At 35.9% G+C, this 14,908-nt stretch overlaps 2 protein-coding genes across 2 annotated transcripts; both read left to right on the top strand.

Annotated features, from left to right (window-relative positions):
- The first annotated feature begins 354 nt into the window (after positions 1 to 354).
- Positions 355 to 8,584, top strand: lg15h5orf24 (linkage group 15 C5orf24 homolog). The gene is made up of 2 exons (XM_044141468.1): positions 355 to 874; positions 3,825 to 8,584. The coding sequence occupies exon 2, from the start codon at positions 3,830 to 3,832 to the stop codon at positions 4,481 to 4,483; it is 654 nt and encodes a 217-aa protein (XP_043997403.1). The 5' UTR covers positions 355 to 874; positions 3,825 to 3,829; the 3' UTR covers positions 4,484 to 8,584.
- A 1,219-nt stretch (positions 8,585 to 9,803) lies between these two features.
- On the top strand, positions 9,804 to 14,390 carry txndc15 (thioredoxin domain containing 15). The gene is made up of 6 exons (XM_044141469.1): positions 9,804 to 10,014; positions 10,641 to 10,948; positions 11,059 to 11,202; positions 12,001 to 12,164; positions 13,032 to 13,162; positions 14,122 to 14,390. Exons 1-6 carry the CDS (start codon positions 9,918 to 9,920, stop codon positions 14,316 to 14,318), a joined length of 1,041 nt encoding a protein of 346 aa, XP_043997404.1. The 5' UTR covers positions 9,804 to 9,917; the 3' UTR covers positions 14,319 to 14,390.
- Positions 14,391 to 14,908: the final 518 nt, after the last annotated feature.

Consider the following 14,908-nt stretch of genomic DNA (forward strand, 5'->3'; position numbering starts at 1 on the left):
AAAATCTGATAACCAACCAGATTTCAATTTTCAAATGATTCCCAGTAAAATTACAAATTGCTAATTTTACGTCTTGTAGCCCACTTCATGTGGTCAGACGGGTTCTGTTTCTTGATTTATTCATTCAGGCATGCAGTAATAAATAAAAATCACAGCTGAATGTAATCATGGTGAGTGTATACTTTCTCAACTGAAATAATTTCAAAACTGCTTTTTTAATGTACTCTGTCTGATATTAAAACTTGTGTGATCAGAAACATGTAAAAGTGAAGTACATTTCCGATGTTATTCACATTTATTGAACTGTTGGACGAAATTACCAACTTTTGGAAGCTGAATTACTTTGGTGTGATGAGCTAAATGGTGCGGATCTCCTAGAAAGGAACGGAATTCCCACCGTCACAGCGAGCGGCGTTTAGAAAGCATTAGCCCTCAGCTACTGGTGTTTTCTCGACATTGTTGTTAAAAATGAAGCAACGCTTTCCGTTTTCATTCACCTACGGCTGTTAATCGCTCCTGTTTTTCGCGTCAAAGCGGCTCATGAAGCGGAAAGGCTGGAAAACCTCGGCCGCTGTTCGGCTGCTGTGCGCATGCTCAGACTGCGCTCTCCATTCTTATTAATTTTTAATGGAAAATGGCTGCGCTTCTTATCCAAACCACCGGAGCTGAGGAATAAAGGAACCGTTTCTTCGGCCTCGCTGCTTCTCACGTCGCACCGGCTCTATGTGTTTGACTTCACGGTGAGCCGAGCCAAACCGAACCGAGCCGTGAGGTGGAAAAATAACAGAGGGGGGAAAATGGACCGACTCCCGCTTTGAGGGATGAAAGATCATTTTTCTCCTTAACCCTTCTGCTTGATCTGCGAACAATCGAGGTACAGTAACCCCGAGAGTTTTAGGATTTTCTTATTTAAAATATTGTCACTTTTTCACAATGCTGCCATGTTTTCTGCTGGACCGCGATCCGGGCCAGAACCAGGCTGGAGGCAGCCGGAGTCACCGAGCGGTTTTTGTGTCTGGACGCAAAGATGCGGAATCCATGTGCGCGTATTTATTTGTGAATGGAAAACAGTAATTGATAGTAAACTCTACATCACTCTAACGTCATTATTGATGTGATTTAATCCCAGCAGAGAATAAATGAAGATATTTAGAGAGTAAGATGTTAATTAACTTTGTTAATTAATCTGCGCTTTTTTTGGTTTGCTTGGAGGGAAATCTGCACTCTTCTGAAGGTTCTGATGTTAGAGGAAAATTAGGTCAATGTTTTATTTAACAAAGAGTTTTTCGGGGGACAACAATGGAGAACTAAAACTGGCAATTAAAAATAAAAGCAGGAATATATAGAAAGTTTTTTCCTTTTACACATATTTTCAACTATATACATATATATATAAAAAATTCTTTCCCCAGAAATACATGAATTTATTGAAAACGCAGGGGCAAACATTTTAATTTCTTGACAAAACACATGAATAAGGAGAAGGAAGAACAAAATATATATATATATATATATATATATATATATATATATATATATATATATATATATATATATATATATATATACTTCTGCTTTTATTTTTAATGATGTCAGTTTTGGTGTTCCATAGACCTGTCCCCCATTTAAAGCAAATGTAAATTTGAACACCACATAAATTTAAATTATGTTCAATTCAATTAAAATATGCTTTCTTCATCCAAAATTCAAATTATATTTCAGATCATTCAAAAACCCCTAAACGTTGTTGTGGATGGTGATGCTGTAGCAGTCAGTGTTGCAGTGAATCTTTTAATTGTACATGTGATTGATTTATTACTAAAAAGTTGAGTTGTTGGTTTAAGAGTAGAACAGCCATAACTTTTCAGATTTGTATTTGTAAGAATTTCTACATTGTTTTGATTTGATAACTTTACTCTTTGTGGTTTATTTTTCCACTAAAATGTAGAGATTTTACCGTCTAAGAACTTAAACCATTTTTTAGTTGGTTGACTAACATGGAAAATCCATCCATCCATTTTCTAACACCTTGAGGAGCTGCTGCCTCTCCGACTACGTTTCAGGCGAGAGGCGGGGTCACCTGGACAGGTCGCCAGTCTGTCGCTGGGCAACACAGAGACACACAGGACACACAACCACACACACACACACACTCACACCTAGGGAGAATTTAGAGACCAGTTAACCTGACAGTCATGTTTTTGGACTGTGGGAGGAAGCCGGAGAACCCGGAGAGAACCCACCATGCACAGGGAGAACATGCAAACTCCATGCAGAAAGACCCCGGGCCGGGAATCGAACCCAGGACCTTCTTGCTGCAAGGCAGCAGCTCTACCAACTGCACCACTGTGCAGCCCGACATGGAAAATATCAAATTAATTTGAGGAAGTTTTTTAATTTTGGTTTTCTGCCTGAAAGTGAAATTATTTATTTTACATTAATTTATAATTCCTAATTACAGTTTCCGAGTCATTTGAAAGATGGGCTGCACAGTGGTGCAGTTGGTAGAGCTGTTGCCTTGCAGCAAGAAGGTCCTGGGTTCGATTCCCGGCCCGGGGTCTTTCTGCATGGAGTTTGCATGTTCTCCCTGTGCATGGTGGGTTCTCTCCGGGTTCTCCGCTTCGACTGTCAGGTTAACTGGTTGTTTTTCTCCTAACTGCTCTGACTGAACAAGTCAAAGTTGTTTTTACACATTTGATCAAACTGGTGAAGCTGTCGGCGGATTTAGGTTCTCAAATAATTTGTAATTCAGTTCATTTGTGTCTGTGTTTAAAAAAGGAAACATTTAAAGTCAATCTGTATCGATATCGGTCGGTACTAAACCTCAGATATCGTATCGAAAGGTAAAAACTGTGGATCAGTGTGTCCATTGAGAGGAGATGGTCCGGTTTGTCCACATTAGATAATATAATCCTATCTAATCTAATCCTATTTTAGATTATCTAACAGAAGAATTGCAGATTTATTTCAGTCTACTGAATAATTTTACTGAATTGATTAATTACTTTCAATTGTTGAGGAATAGAATAGAAACAGGTTTATTAAAGTTCACAAAAACGTGTTAAAAATATATAAGAACAAGATAATATAATAATATTAATATTATACTGTTCAAGATTATAACAGAAAACACTGCAGTTATTAAAAATAGAAATACTGGAGGATGAGTCAAATCACTTTTTAAAAAACTATCACAGTTGAAAGTGTATTGAACATAAAAATCTATTTCTAATATTGTATCTCAGTGCAGAAAATCAGATGTTTAATAACAGCTGGAATGTTTTTGGGTCTTTGAATAATAACAACGTATCATCGGCATATAGACAAAGATTTTCTAGGTAGCTGATTTTGCTGGAAGATAAATTTTCCCAGACGTTTTTGCCATAAACGATAAAATTGTTTTGAGACAATTTTCCAGTAAATAATGTTATTGGCATAATAAGAACAGATAATCAAAGATCAATAAACATTAAATTCTAATGAACATTTAACGCTGGAACCGGAAGACGTTAAATATCCAAAATAAATAAAACTATAGAAACAAAAACTTTAATGAATTATGAAAACTCTGGACACAAAATTGTCCTTCAAAAACAGGTTAAAAATAAAAGATCACACTGAAAACTTTTATGATCCTCCTTTTAGAAAGAGAAAAACAATAAATCATTCAAATGAAAATAGATTTTGTTTCAGTTTATAATGCGATTAATTGATTTTCCTTACCAGTCACAGTTATTCAGTCCGTCTCAAACACTTTGTATGACTGAAGCCATGAGTTCCTCGGCGTTTCCTCGGCAGTAACGACCCGTTACTTTGACCCCCAGCAAAGATGATGCGCCAGGTGACCAGCAGCGACTTCTGCATGAGCAGCAGGCCGTCCTGCCTGGCGGAGGACGCTCACCACCCCGCCGCTCATTTCGACCTCTGCGCCTCGCAGCCCAGCAAGTTCTACCCTCCTCCGCCGCCGGCCTCTCTGCAGATGACGCTGGCGCCGATGGCCTTACCCGCCCAGAGCCACAAGCCGCTGGGGTGCCACAGACAGGACCTTCTGGGTGCTGACCCGCGCGCACCTGGAAAAATACCTGGCCTGAAAGGCTCGGAGCAAACGCCCGGCGAGGCAAAGAAAAAGACCAAAGGCGCCGGGAAGTCGGGCCGGCGCGGCCGGCCGCTGGGCACCACCAAGCTGGCCGGATACAGAACCAGCACCGGGCGGCCCCTCGGAACCACCAGGGCCGCCGGGTTCAAGACGAGCCCAGGGAGGCCGCTAGGCACCACGCGGGCCGCGGGGTACAAGGTCAGCCCCGGGCGGCCCCCCGGCAGCATCAAGGGCCTGTCCCGCCTCAACAAACTGGCTTACAGCAGCAGCTGCAGCGCGGCGGCGTTCCCCTACCCTCTGCCGCACAAAGACATCCTCTGTGAACCTTCCTGCAAAGACAAGGCGGCCGCCGAGGACCGGCTCTGCACCGTCTCCACCTCACCCTGACCTGGCCGGGAACGCCGCTGCTTCCTGTTGGGGCCGGCTGCCATTTTGATTTGTGACACTTTTTAGAAAAAAATCTTGTTGTCTTGGTGTCATTTGTGTGCCTGCCGCCTGATAAACCACCGTTTGTTTCTAATGCTAATGCTAACGCTGGAGGTCTCCAACAGATTGATGGAACAGGGACAGCAGGAGGCCTGCAGAGCAGCAGCTCCACTTAAATATGTAGCATTTTAAATCCATTTCAGATGGAAAATTAATTTCTCCATTAGCTGCGCTTCAATTACTAATGTGCACAAAATTTTGTCAAAAACACAATTTCATGATTGCAGTGTTTCCATTAAATAGAAAACATAATTAAATAAAATCACTCTTAAGTCATTAAAAACCATCATCCTCCAACCACTTCCTGTCTTCTTGTTTGTGGTTTCTGGCAGTAGTAACCTCCTGTTGTTGATCATGTGACTGAGGATGAGAAACAAAGAAAATTAGAGTTTGTTTCTTGTTCTTCTGAAAAGGGCAAATATAATCCTGTCATCACGTTTCCTGTCAGGTGTGTTCAGGCTTGTTGCTCATCTTTATGTTCTCTTCCAGACGTCGATAAATATTTTAATAAGCCTGAGTTATTCACATGGAAAATAAAAACTGAGATCATTTTGCACATTTGATAAACTTTATGCTCACAAACAACAGCGTGTCTCTCCCGTCCACGTTTCTGCCAGGATGATCTCAGTTTTTTTTGTTGCTAAAGTTTTCACTTGATGCTTAAATGCTTTTGAAGTTATGTTTTTAAATTTATCTGTTTTCATTTTCTGAAATGTATTTAGCCTGTAAGCTAATGTGAACGGAGAGTCTAAGCAGAAGAGAAGGAATGCTGGGATTTGTTTCTGCACCCAGAAAATTAATCTGTAAATGGTTTGGACTCTTTTAAACTCCATAACTCAGATAAAGTCGGTTTATTTGGACTCTGCTGACTGAAACTGAAGATTTTGCTCCAAAATGTCTTTATTGTTATTTGCATGTTTTTGTCTAACGGCTCCCTCGGCCTGCAGACTGTGACAAATAGGACTGTCATCTGTCTTAGTAATGTTTGTTTCTGTTATAAATACAAAACAAAACGTGTTGTTTTCTCTTTCAGTATTTGCCACAGGTAAGATTTGGATAATAATCCTGCAGAACTCAGTTTGTCCTTTTAAACTTAATTGGTTCATTTCTGTTTTCTTGGTGAAATTTGCATTTTTAAACATTTCCCAAACGATGGATCGCTCCACTTACGTTTCATTAGTAGATTTTTTTGAGGCAATACTTCCTACACATTATCCATGTGTGGTTATATCTCAACGTATGAAGAACATTACCTCATTACTAATAACTGTAGATAAACAAGATGCTTTTTGAAATCAGAAAATATCTGAGGAATAAATAAGAATCCATGTTTCTGTCTAATTGTTCCAATAAAGTTTCAGAGAGTAGAAACATGACTGTCAAATTAACCTTAAAGACTGGATTACTTTGATACGTTTGTTAAAATATATAAAGATTCTTTCACTTTTCTGTCTGGGAACTTATTAATTATTAATCGGCATTTTAATTTTTACAAGATGAACTCTGCTTTGTCTGTTTTGTCAGTGTGACATAAGCTCCAATTTTATATGTATTTGTCTTATTTATTTTTGTGTGTTTCTAGTTTCATCATAAGCCTTTAAGCTCTTGAAATCAAACTTTATGGAAAAATAATGTTTTTATGAAGCCCCATCCAGAAATATGGCATAGTCCAAGTTTAGTTCAGCTTGGTTCAGTTGCTCTTCTTGGGAACCATTTGAAGTTGGTAAATTTGGTGCAATAATTTACTGTATGTATGCTATGCTTTTTACTTTTCTGGTCTTTTAACTTGTGTACATTTTGTTAAATGTTTGGATTAACTGTGCAGTGTGAACAAATGTACTGAAAAAGTCAGAAAATGTTTTTTTTAACTCTTCTTTACCAAAGATCGCAGCATCTCAAAAGGTTCGATTCAGCATCAAGTTGTTCTGTAAAATGTAAATAGAAAAGCAAACCGTCCAAAAAATCATAAACAAAACATGGGTGAAGTAAAACGTGTTGCATTAGATTCTTAAATGAATGCATTCATATCATCTGCTTTATGTCTGATTTTTCTATTAATCTGTTATGTTGTGAAAGAAATATCCTCTTTGTAAAACGTTTTGTCTGTTTAACAGATACATTTTGGTTTAAATCTTTTTTTTTTTTTTTTTCAAAATATGTCAGGATGGCAACAGGAATGCTAGCTTTAGTCTGTATTGTTAAACATATCAGCTGTCTTTATATTTACATTTTATCCTTATGTCTTAATCTCCAGGCTAATTTTCTGAAGTCCTTCAGAAATGAGAAACTGAAAGATTTGTCCTGATTTTGTGAAAATGTTTAGAAATGTAACTTAATTTACCCAAAATCAGAAACAGTTTACACCATCACAGCTAGCTAAGGAAGCTAGCATGAGTTTGGTTTGAAAAGCATTATTAAAAGTAAATATAATTTGTGGTGAAACTAAATAATACTGTACACTTTCTGTCTAGATTGTAGGGATTTTAAATCTCTGAAGTTTTGTATGTGGATAATAAACAGATTTATGTTTCCTTTTTGACACCAAACACTAAAAATCCAGTTTCTTGATTTAAATCAGATTTTTTCTTTCAAACTCTCATGATAAAGGTATAAACTAAATAATTCTGACTGTATTATTGTTAGACTTAATGTTTTCATTTCACAGTGAAGCTAGCTTCTGCTGGTAGCATAAAGTCCTGCTGCACCGTCAGATTCACACATCTGTCCCGTTTTCTCAAAACATTCTCAAAAGAAATGCAAAATAGAAATGACATTTCTTTTTACCAGATAAAATAGCTAATTAGAGAAAGAATCTTAACAGCAATTAAACTAAAAATAATCTATGTTGAAATAATAAAACACTAAAGATTTCTCTGCACTGTTTATCTGCTTTGTATTTCTGTGTATATTATCACAATTTAAATTTTCTGAAGATCTTGTTTATAGAGACAGAACTCAGATTTGTATTTTATTTTTAACACTTTAATATTTAACCTCCATCAGATAAAAACAACTGAATTTCCACTTTCGTAGTTTAATTCTATACTAAATTGTTAAATGGGAGTTTTAGTCTTTTCCTTTGTCATAAATATTGGTGGTTTTTAGATTAACTTTGTCTTTACAAGATTATGTTAAAATAAGTCCATCCATACTGTAAAACTTTCATAATTAATATTCTGGAATATTTTACATTGTTTTTCCAAACAATACTCTTTCTTTTTAAAATAATTTATTGCTTCACATCCTGCTAGTTAGCAGGAGGAGCTAGCATTAGCATGATTTTGTTAGCGCTAACAATTCAATGTAAATTTTCTGTCTTTACTGTAGCAGAAGGTTTTTATTAATGTAGAATTATCATTAATAACTTTCCATTAATAAGAGTTATCATGATTTGTGTTGTTTTTGTGACAACCTGACTTTTAATCTGTTATTGTGAAATGCTAACAATAAAAGCTAACATTTATTTAGTTTAAAATTATGGCATAAATAATCCCAAGAACAGGTTCCAAGTTTCTATAGCAACTGATGCAGCTGGTAAAAATGAGAATTGAGTGAAAGTTTGGTCCAATTATATTCTGGGATTTAGATATTAAACTGAAGCTGTTTTTTTTTTTGTTGTTGTTGTTAAAAAGACAGATGTTGGTATGAATTTAGAAAAACTTTACTTCATCAAAGCACATTGTGTCAGTTAATATTAGGCCTGAGGTCCACTGTTTGTATGTAAGGAGCAGAGAGAATACCTAAACAATTCTTGATTATTAGTATTTTAAACAGGACATTGCAAACCAAGGATCCCAGTTATTAAAATTTGATCTCTGTTACCGTTTTGTGTTTCACCGCCTGCAGCTTCTTCTCACCTTTGTGTTTTGGAGAAAATGTGAAGCCCAGTTATTTCTGTGTGATTGGCAAAGCTTATAAAGCTTTGTACAGATTGCCATACTCTTCCTGCATGATTGTTGTGAAATATTGAAAAGTTGTGTAATAAAAAAAAAACATGAGTAATTTTTTCTTTGCTTTTATGATTGTTTTGCTTTTCTGACTGTAGAGTTTGTTGTTCAGTGTCTGAAAATCCTTTATTTTTTTACAGTGTATGTCAATATAAAGACATTTATAGATGTAATATTTAAGTACATTGTAATGATATGATGATTAACATTAATGTCATTTCATTTACTACCAAGGTAACTTAAAACCAGATAAATGTTGGATAAAACTGTCTAAACCAGTTTAGATGTTTTTATTAAATTTTTAAAAGTCTTTTTATTTCTTCATGATAAATTCACTGGGAGTTATTGATTATCCTCAGTGGACTTATAAAGTTCTACTTTGTTCTTGGAAGGTAATTGGTTACAAAACCTTCCCACTTCCCTTTTACCTGAGTTTAAGTTTTATTGTACATTTAAACCTTTTCATTCCTTCACAAAGAACATCAAAAAGAAATGAAAAAAGAACTTCCACTATTCCACTTGAGGTATTGTTAAAGATTTTTCTTTAAAGCTTTTATAAAATTTTGCCTTAAAAACAATGGGTTTGCTCCTTTTATTTGGAGGCCTAATAGAAATAAATGAATGAATTCTGGAAGTAATGAAAGAAGAAAAAGCTCTACTAAAGTAATGTTAGTTTTTGTTCCCCCATGAACCCTAAAATATGCTTTAGTTTGAATAAAAACATAAAAAAAGATCTTGTACACAACACAATATGTTATATCAGCAAATAATAATAATAATAATAATAATAATAATAATAATAATAATAAGGAGAGGGTACATAAATGATATAGAAATAATAGCTGCGAAAATTATTATTGACAATATTCAAGAATCTTTCAATCTACAAAGTTAAAATATAAAATAAAAAAGTAAACATTTATTTGTAAATGAGAAAAATAAGATCAAAATGTTTTTCTCCTTTAATATATGCAAACATATTGTTTAGAATGAATTATTATTCTTGTTTTTTTCTTTATTGATAATAAAGGGGTTTACAAACAAGCAAAATTAACAACACAAATGAGTAATAAAACAGACAAGACAGTAATGCCAGGGTGTTACATATCAAGCACAAACAAATCGAAAAGCAAATAAATAAATGAAAAATTAACTCAGAAAGATATTAAAGTAAGAGCACATATCCGTTATTATTCATTATTTACGTAAACAAACCTTTAAACGTTTGTAAACAGTACCCCGGAAGTTAAATTTTACGGTGTATCATTTATATAGTTCCGCCAGAGTGTGAAATATTTGTTCCTAGGAAACAAATGCTGCTCTCACATCTCATCATAATGGCCTCATCTTCTCTTCTCTGACCGCCTGGTCGTCTTAAAAACTAAAATATGTCGCGAAAGTATCGTAAACCTTTTATAACGTTTGTTTTGTTATTTATTTTTCATAGTTCCGCCATGTTGAGTCTATCGGCTCAGACAGCAGAAGGTAGGACACTAACTGTCAATGTTATGAAGATTAACCGACAATTATGCTAATAAATAGAACATTTATGTTAAGTTTGTATATATAAGCAATAATTAAAGGTTCTGTGTTGTCTTTATTTCTGTTTAAGTCAATTTATCGTCTTGTAATGTGACGCCATTTTTCATTAATATCTTAAGCTAGCTAATTTAAACACGTAAATGCGATATTTTTCCCACTTAATAAAATAGGTAGTTGTTTACTACACTATAAAGATCTGTATTATATCTTCTTTATAGATTATAAATATAATTTTACGTTGTATTTTTGACTCTTCCGTGAAGTAGGTTTCGGAATAAACAAGTTGGAAATATTAACCCATATTTAAAAGAAATCTGAAATGCACACTTGGTCAAAACTAAATAAAATAAAAGCTAACAGAGGACAAAATATAGTGAAAAATTTTTGTAAATATTAGTGGAGTATCAGTGTTGGCAAACCATATTTTTTATAAACGTTACTTACTGCAGCTTTAAGGCTGTGATGGGTTTTCATAAGGGAACCCCTTCTCTCTGTGAGATTCGAGTTTGAACTTTCGTGATTGGACCAAATTAGAAATGTTGAGTGAGATATCTTCTATTTTTCTTCAGGAACTGATGAGTCTCCTCAGGTTGTTCAGTCAGAGGAGTTGGAGAATAAACCCAGCTTTGTTGAGTCAGAGGAGTTGGACTCTTTGCCCAAAAGGCAGTTTAAGACGGCTGAAATCGCAGACGCAGTGATGGGGACTGAAACCCCGATCGATCCGTCTGACATCGAATCCCTGATTCCCAGGAATGTGAAGGACTTCCAGTCTGGCTTCTCTCCCCCCTGCGACGGGAACGGCGATCGGTGCGTCTCGCCTGCGCAGGCCGAAGACCTGGAGCTGCTGGAGGAGCCGGAAGCAGAATCAATGCAGCAGGTTCTTCAGCTGGAGCTCAGAAACTGAAATACACGCTGCTGTGAAATGACTGAAGGACTAGGGCTGAAAACAATCACACAGAACCTTTATTGTTATTGTTTCACTTCCAGGTCACTCTTGAGATGATCCCTGCAGAACTTCCAGCTGAAGAAGCGAACACCACAGAGACGGCAAAGACGTATAAAGTGAACTGTGACAAGAGGAACGTCACAGGACTGGAGAGCTTCACCGTTCAGGTCCTCAGCTCCTCACAGGTACTTCTTCCTGCCTCAGTGTCAAATCTGCCAAAATGCCAAAACACAAAACATCATCAAGTCACTTTGGTCTAGTTTCTAGTGAAAATATCTTAGTACATTTGAAATAAGACAAAACTAACTTACAAGTAACTTTTCAGCAAATAACAGGAACTTGTTTCAAGTCAGTTATTTAATATTGATGAAAATGTTTGAGTTCCTCTTGCAGACAATTTCACTTATAACATGGAAAAAAAATATCTTGTTTTAAGAGAAAACATCTGCCTATGTAAGAAAAACTTTTTATTTTATCTTGCTGAACTTGTCAGTTAGTTTTGTCTAATTTAAAATGTACTAAAATATTTGCAGTAGAAACTAAACAAAAATACTTAGCAAAATGTGAGTTTTTTGCTGTCAATTTCAATAGTTGATTGAATTTACTAAATGAAAAAGTCCATCCAAACCTGGAATAATTTAAAAATGTAATCTCCCTCACTGGGAAGTCACGAATGAACTAATTAGCCACATTTCTTTGGTTTGTTTTCAGTAGCTGCACCCAGGTTTGAAAACTGCTTTGGTTTCTAGTAATTAATACATGAAAACTCTCTGACAGAGTGAAGTTGGTTAAAAGATCCTCAAACACAACGTGTCCTGTGATGATCTAAAGAAACAGTCAGATGATGTGTTTAGGATGTTGTTGTGTAAAAGCTCGTATATTTTACAGAGATTGATCTGCTTGTTTTCTGTTCCAGCCAGTAAAACTTCAGAGGTTTTTACTGTTTCTGAGCAGCAGGTGAGGATTTTCCTCCTGTCTTTCAGGACCTGATGGATTTCCTCAACGCCAACAGCACAGAGTGCTCTGTGGTTCTGTTCTTCACAGCCTGGTGTCAGTTCTCAGCCAAACTGGCGCCGCACTTCAACGCCCTGCCACGCGTTTTTCCCAGCATGCATTTCCTGGCACTGGATGCCTCGCAGCACAGCAGGTGGATGTAACGTGGTTAGGGTGTAAATACGCCTCATTTCCGTTAAAAACAACATTCATTTTAGTTTTATTTACTCTGTGGCTTAGTTTCCTTATGATTGTTTAAATAAACAGAGTTTGAGTCAAACTAAAAACTAGACATTTTCTTCACTATGGATGGAATAATGAGCAACTTGTTCAGTTTGTCTTGTTTATTAGGAGTATTTTTACTACACTGTACTTTTTACTTTTACTTAAGAACAACTTTTAGATTTCCTTCCCACTGAATGAAAACAAACAAAAACTCACCAGACACACCTGCAGTTTTTATTAGTTTCTTATTTTCTTTATTGAAAGAAACGGATTTGGAAAATTTTTGTTTTGCCTAATTTGGTTCATTTTTGTTCCTTCTATGATTTATTGTCATTTTGGTTCTTAAAATACCAAAATCTCCACTTAACTTTACATTTCTGTCCATCTGATGATGTAATTTTTAAATCTTAAATGATTGATAATTTGATCAGTTCAGTACTTCAGTAACTTTTTACCAAATACTTTTTCACTCTTACTTAAGTAATTTCTTGGATGGATACTTTTTCCATTTATTTGAGTGGAAACATGTGGAATTATGAATTATTTTGTATTACAACACTGTAGCTTGACTTCCAAACACTAACTAATCGGTCAGCTGACGTCATTAATTAATTGATTGGAATTCATTTTAATCTAATAAAGCATTAATTGACAATAAATTACAGGTTGATAATTTGCAAAGCTTTCTCTCTCAGTGCTGAAATTGATACGTTAGTAACAATTAAATGAGGAACCATAAGTTTTGTTTCTAGTTTCCATCTCTTGAACTTTTGTCCTGGTTGTGTTTCGCTGCCAGTCTCTCCACCAGGTTTGGGACGGTGGCCGTTCCCAACATCCTGCTGTTTCAGGGGGCCAAACCTATGGCGCGCTTCAACCACACGGACCGAACGCTGGAGATGCTCACCGCCTTCATCACCAACCAGACAGGTAGAGCCAGCAGGGGGTGACCTGTGTGTGTGTGTGTGAGACCTGTGTGTGTGTGTGTGTGTGAGACCTGTGTGTGTGTGTGACCTGTGTGTGTGTGTGTGTGAGACCTGTGTGTGTGTGTGTGATCTGGATATGGCTGCAGATTTCAGCTCAGAGAAACATCTTGGACTCCTGGGGCTGAAAACATAAAGTTTGGTTGATCGTTCTACAGAGCGATGAACCGATCAATAGATCAGCTGCCTCTTGATCGGTTCTGATTGAAAATAAATTAATGTTTTCTCCTGTTAATTAAATGCATATAAAATCATATTTAAGTGATCTCTTTATTTCTGTCCATGAATTTTTCTGCCCAGTCGATACGTTTTTCCTACTATTGATGATCGAATTGTTTTTTACATTGTGGGTTTATTGTTTATAATTCTCTACAGGACTTTTAGGTGTTTTAGAAATAAAAATTATTGAGTGATGAATAAATCAACAAACATGTTTTTGTACTTTTTTTATTAATTTGATAAAATAAAGATAAAAGTTAGAGACATATGCTTTGATGTATAAATTGGGATAGTCTTGTAATTTTTTTGTTAAATTCAAACCTACTTGGAATTTCAAATAACTTTCTGCTCATTTTTCTTCTAGGAATAAAGAATATAACTCAGTCAAATTTGATAAAATAAAACTGAAAATCTATATCACAGGATCTCTACTTTCAAAATGAGGGTTTATTCTGCAATATTTTACGTCTAAAATTTCTGACAGGAGCAATTATGTAAAAATCTAATGAATTTTATTGCTTAAGGTCAACGTCTAAGCAGATGTTGTGAAGTTTAAATCATTGATTATAGTCTATAATCATCAGTTGGCTCCCAGGGGAAGGTTGGTGTTTCTGAGGACTCTTCAGACGGGTAAAGAAATAAAATTTAGATGAACTAAAAGGTTAAAGCAGAATGTTTTGGTTTCAGGGTTTGAAGCGGGCCCCAACAGAGACGTGACAGAGGGAGATCAGATGGGGCCCCTGTCCAGCGTCCCGGTGAGAGGCATCGACTGGCTCCTCGTCTTCTCCATCCTCTTCATCACGGCCTTCATCATCTACGCCATCCTGCGGGCGGACAGCCTGCGCTGGCTCGTACCGGGGCAGGAGCACGAACACCAGGACTGAAAACACAATAATCACACTGCAAAGTTTTTCATTCAAAAATGTCTCAGATTCAATTAAAATATGCAAAATGTTGTGGTTTATGTTTTAAAAAATGGATTTCCTTGCTTTTGAGTTAGTTTCCCTCTCAGTAGAGGGCAATAATCTTAGAGTTCAAAGTTCAAATCACATAAAGCAAATGTGAGTCACACCTCAATTTCTTTACAAACAAAAAGTAAAGTAGAAATATTCTACATGATTGCCTTCTTATGTATCCAAGAAAGAAACTTAATTTTTTAAGAATAATTTCATAACAAGTCAGGATTTTAGCAACAAAACAGACCAGAAATTAACATAATATGCTTTTATTGTTTTCTGATCTGGATAAATTATGAAAAAATAACCCCAGAAAACTATACTGATATTTTTAACCTCCCTTACATCCTCCTCATTTTCTGGCAGTTTTGTTGCTAAAATAGATTACTAATACACCTAGAAAATAAAATATACTTTATTGACCCCCCAGAAAATTGCTTATTTTTTGAGAAGCTTCTCCCATTCACAATGTTCTCGGTAAATATATATATATACCATTAGTAATATAACAGCACGAG

This window comes from Gambusia affinis, linkage group LG15 (assembly GCF_019740435.1).
Source record: "Gambusia affinis linkage group LG15, SWU_Gaff_1.0, whole genome shotgun sequence".
Lineage (NCBI taxonomy): Eukaryota > Metazoa > Chordata > Actinopteri > Cyprinodontiformes > Poeciliidae > Gambusia > Gambusia affinis.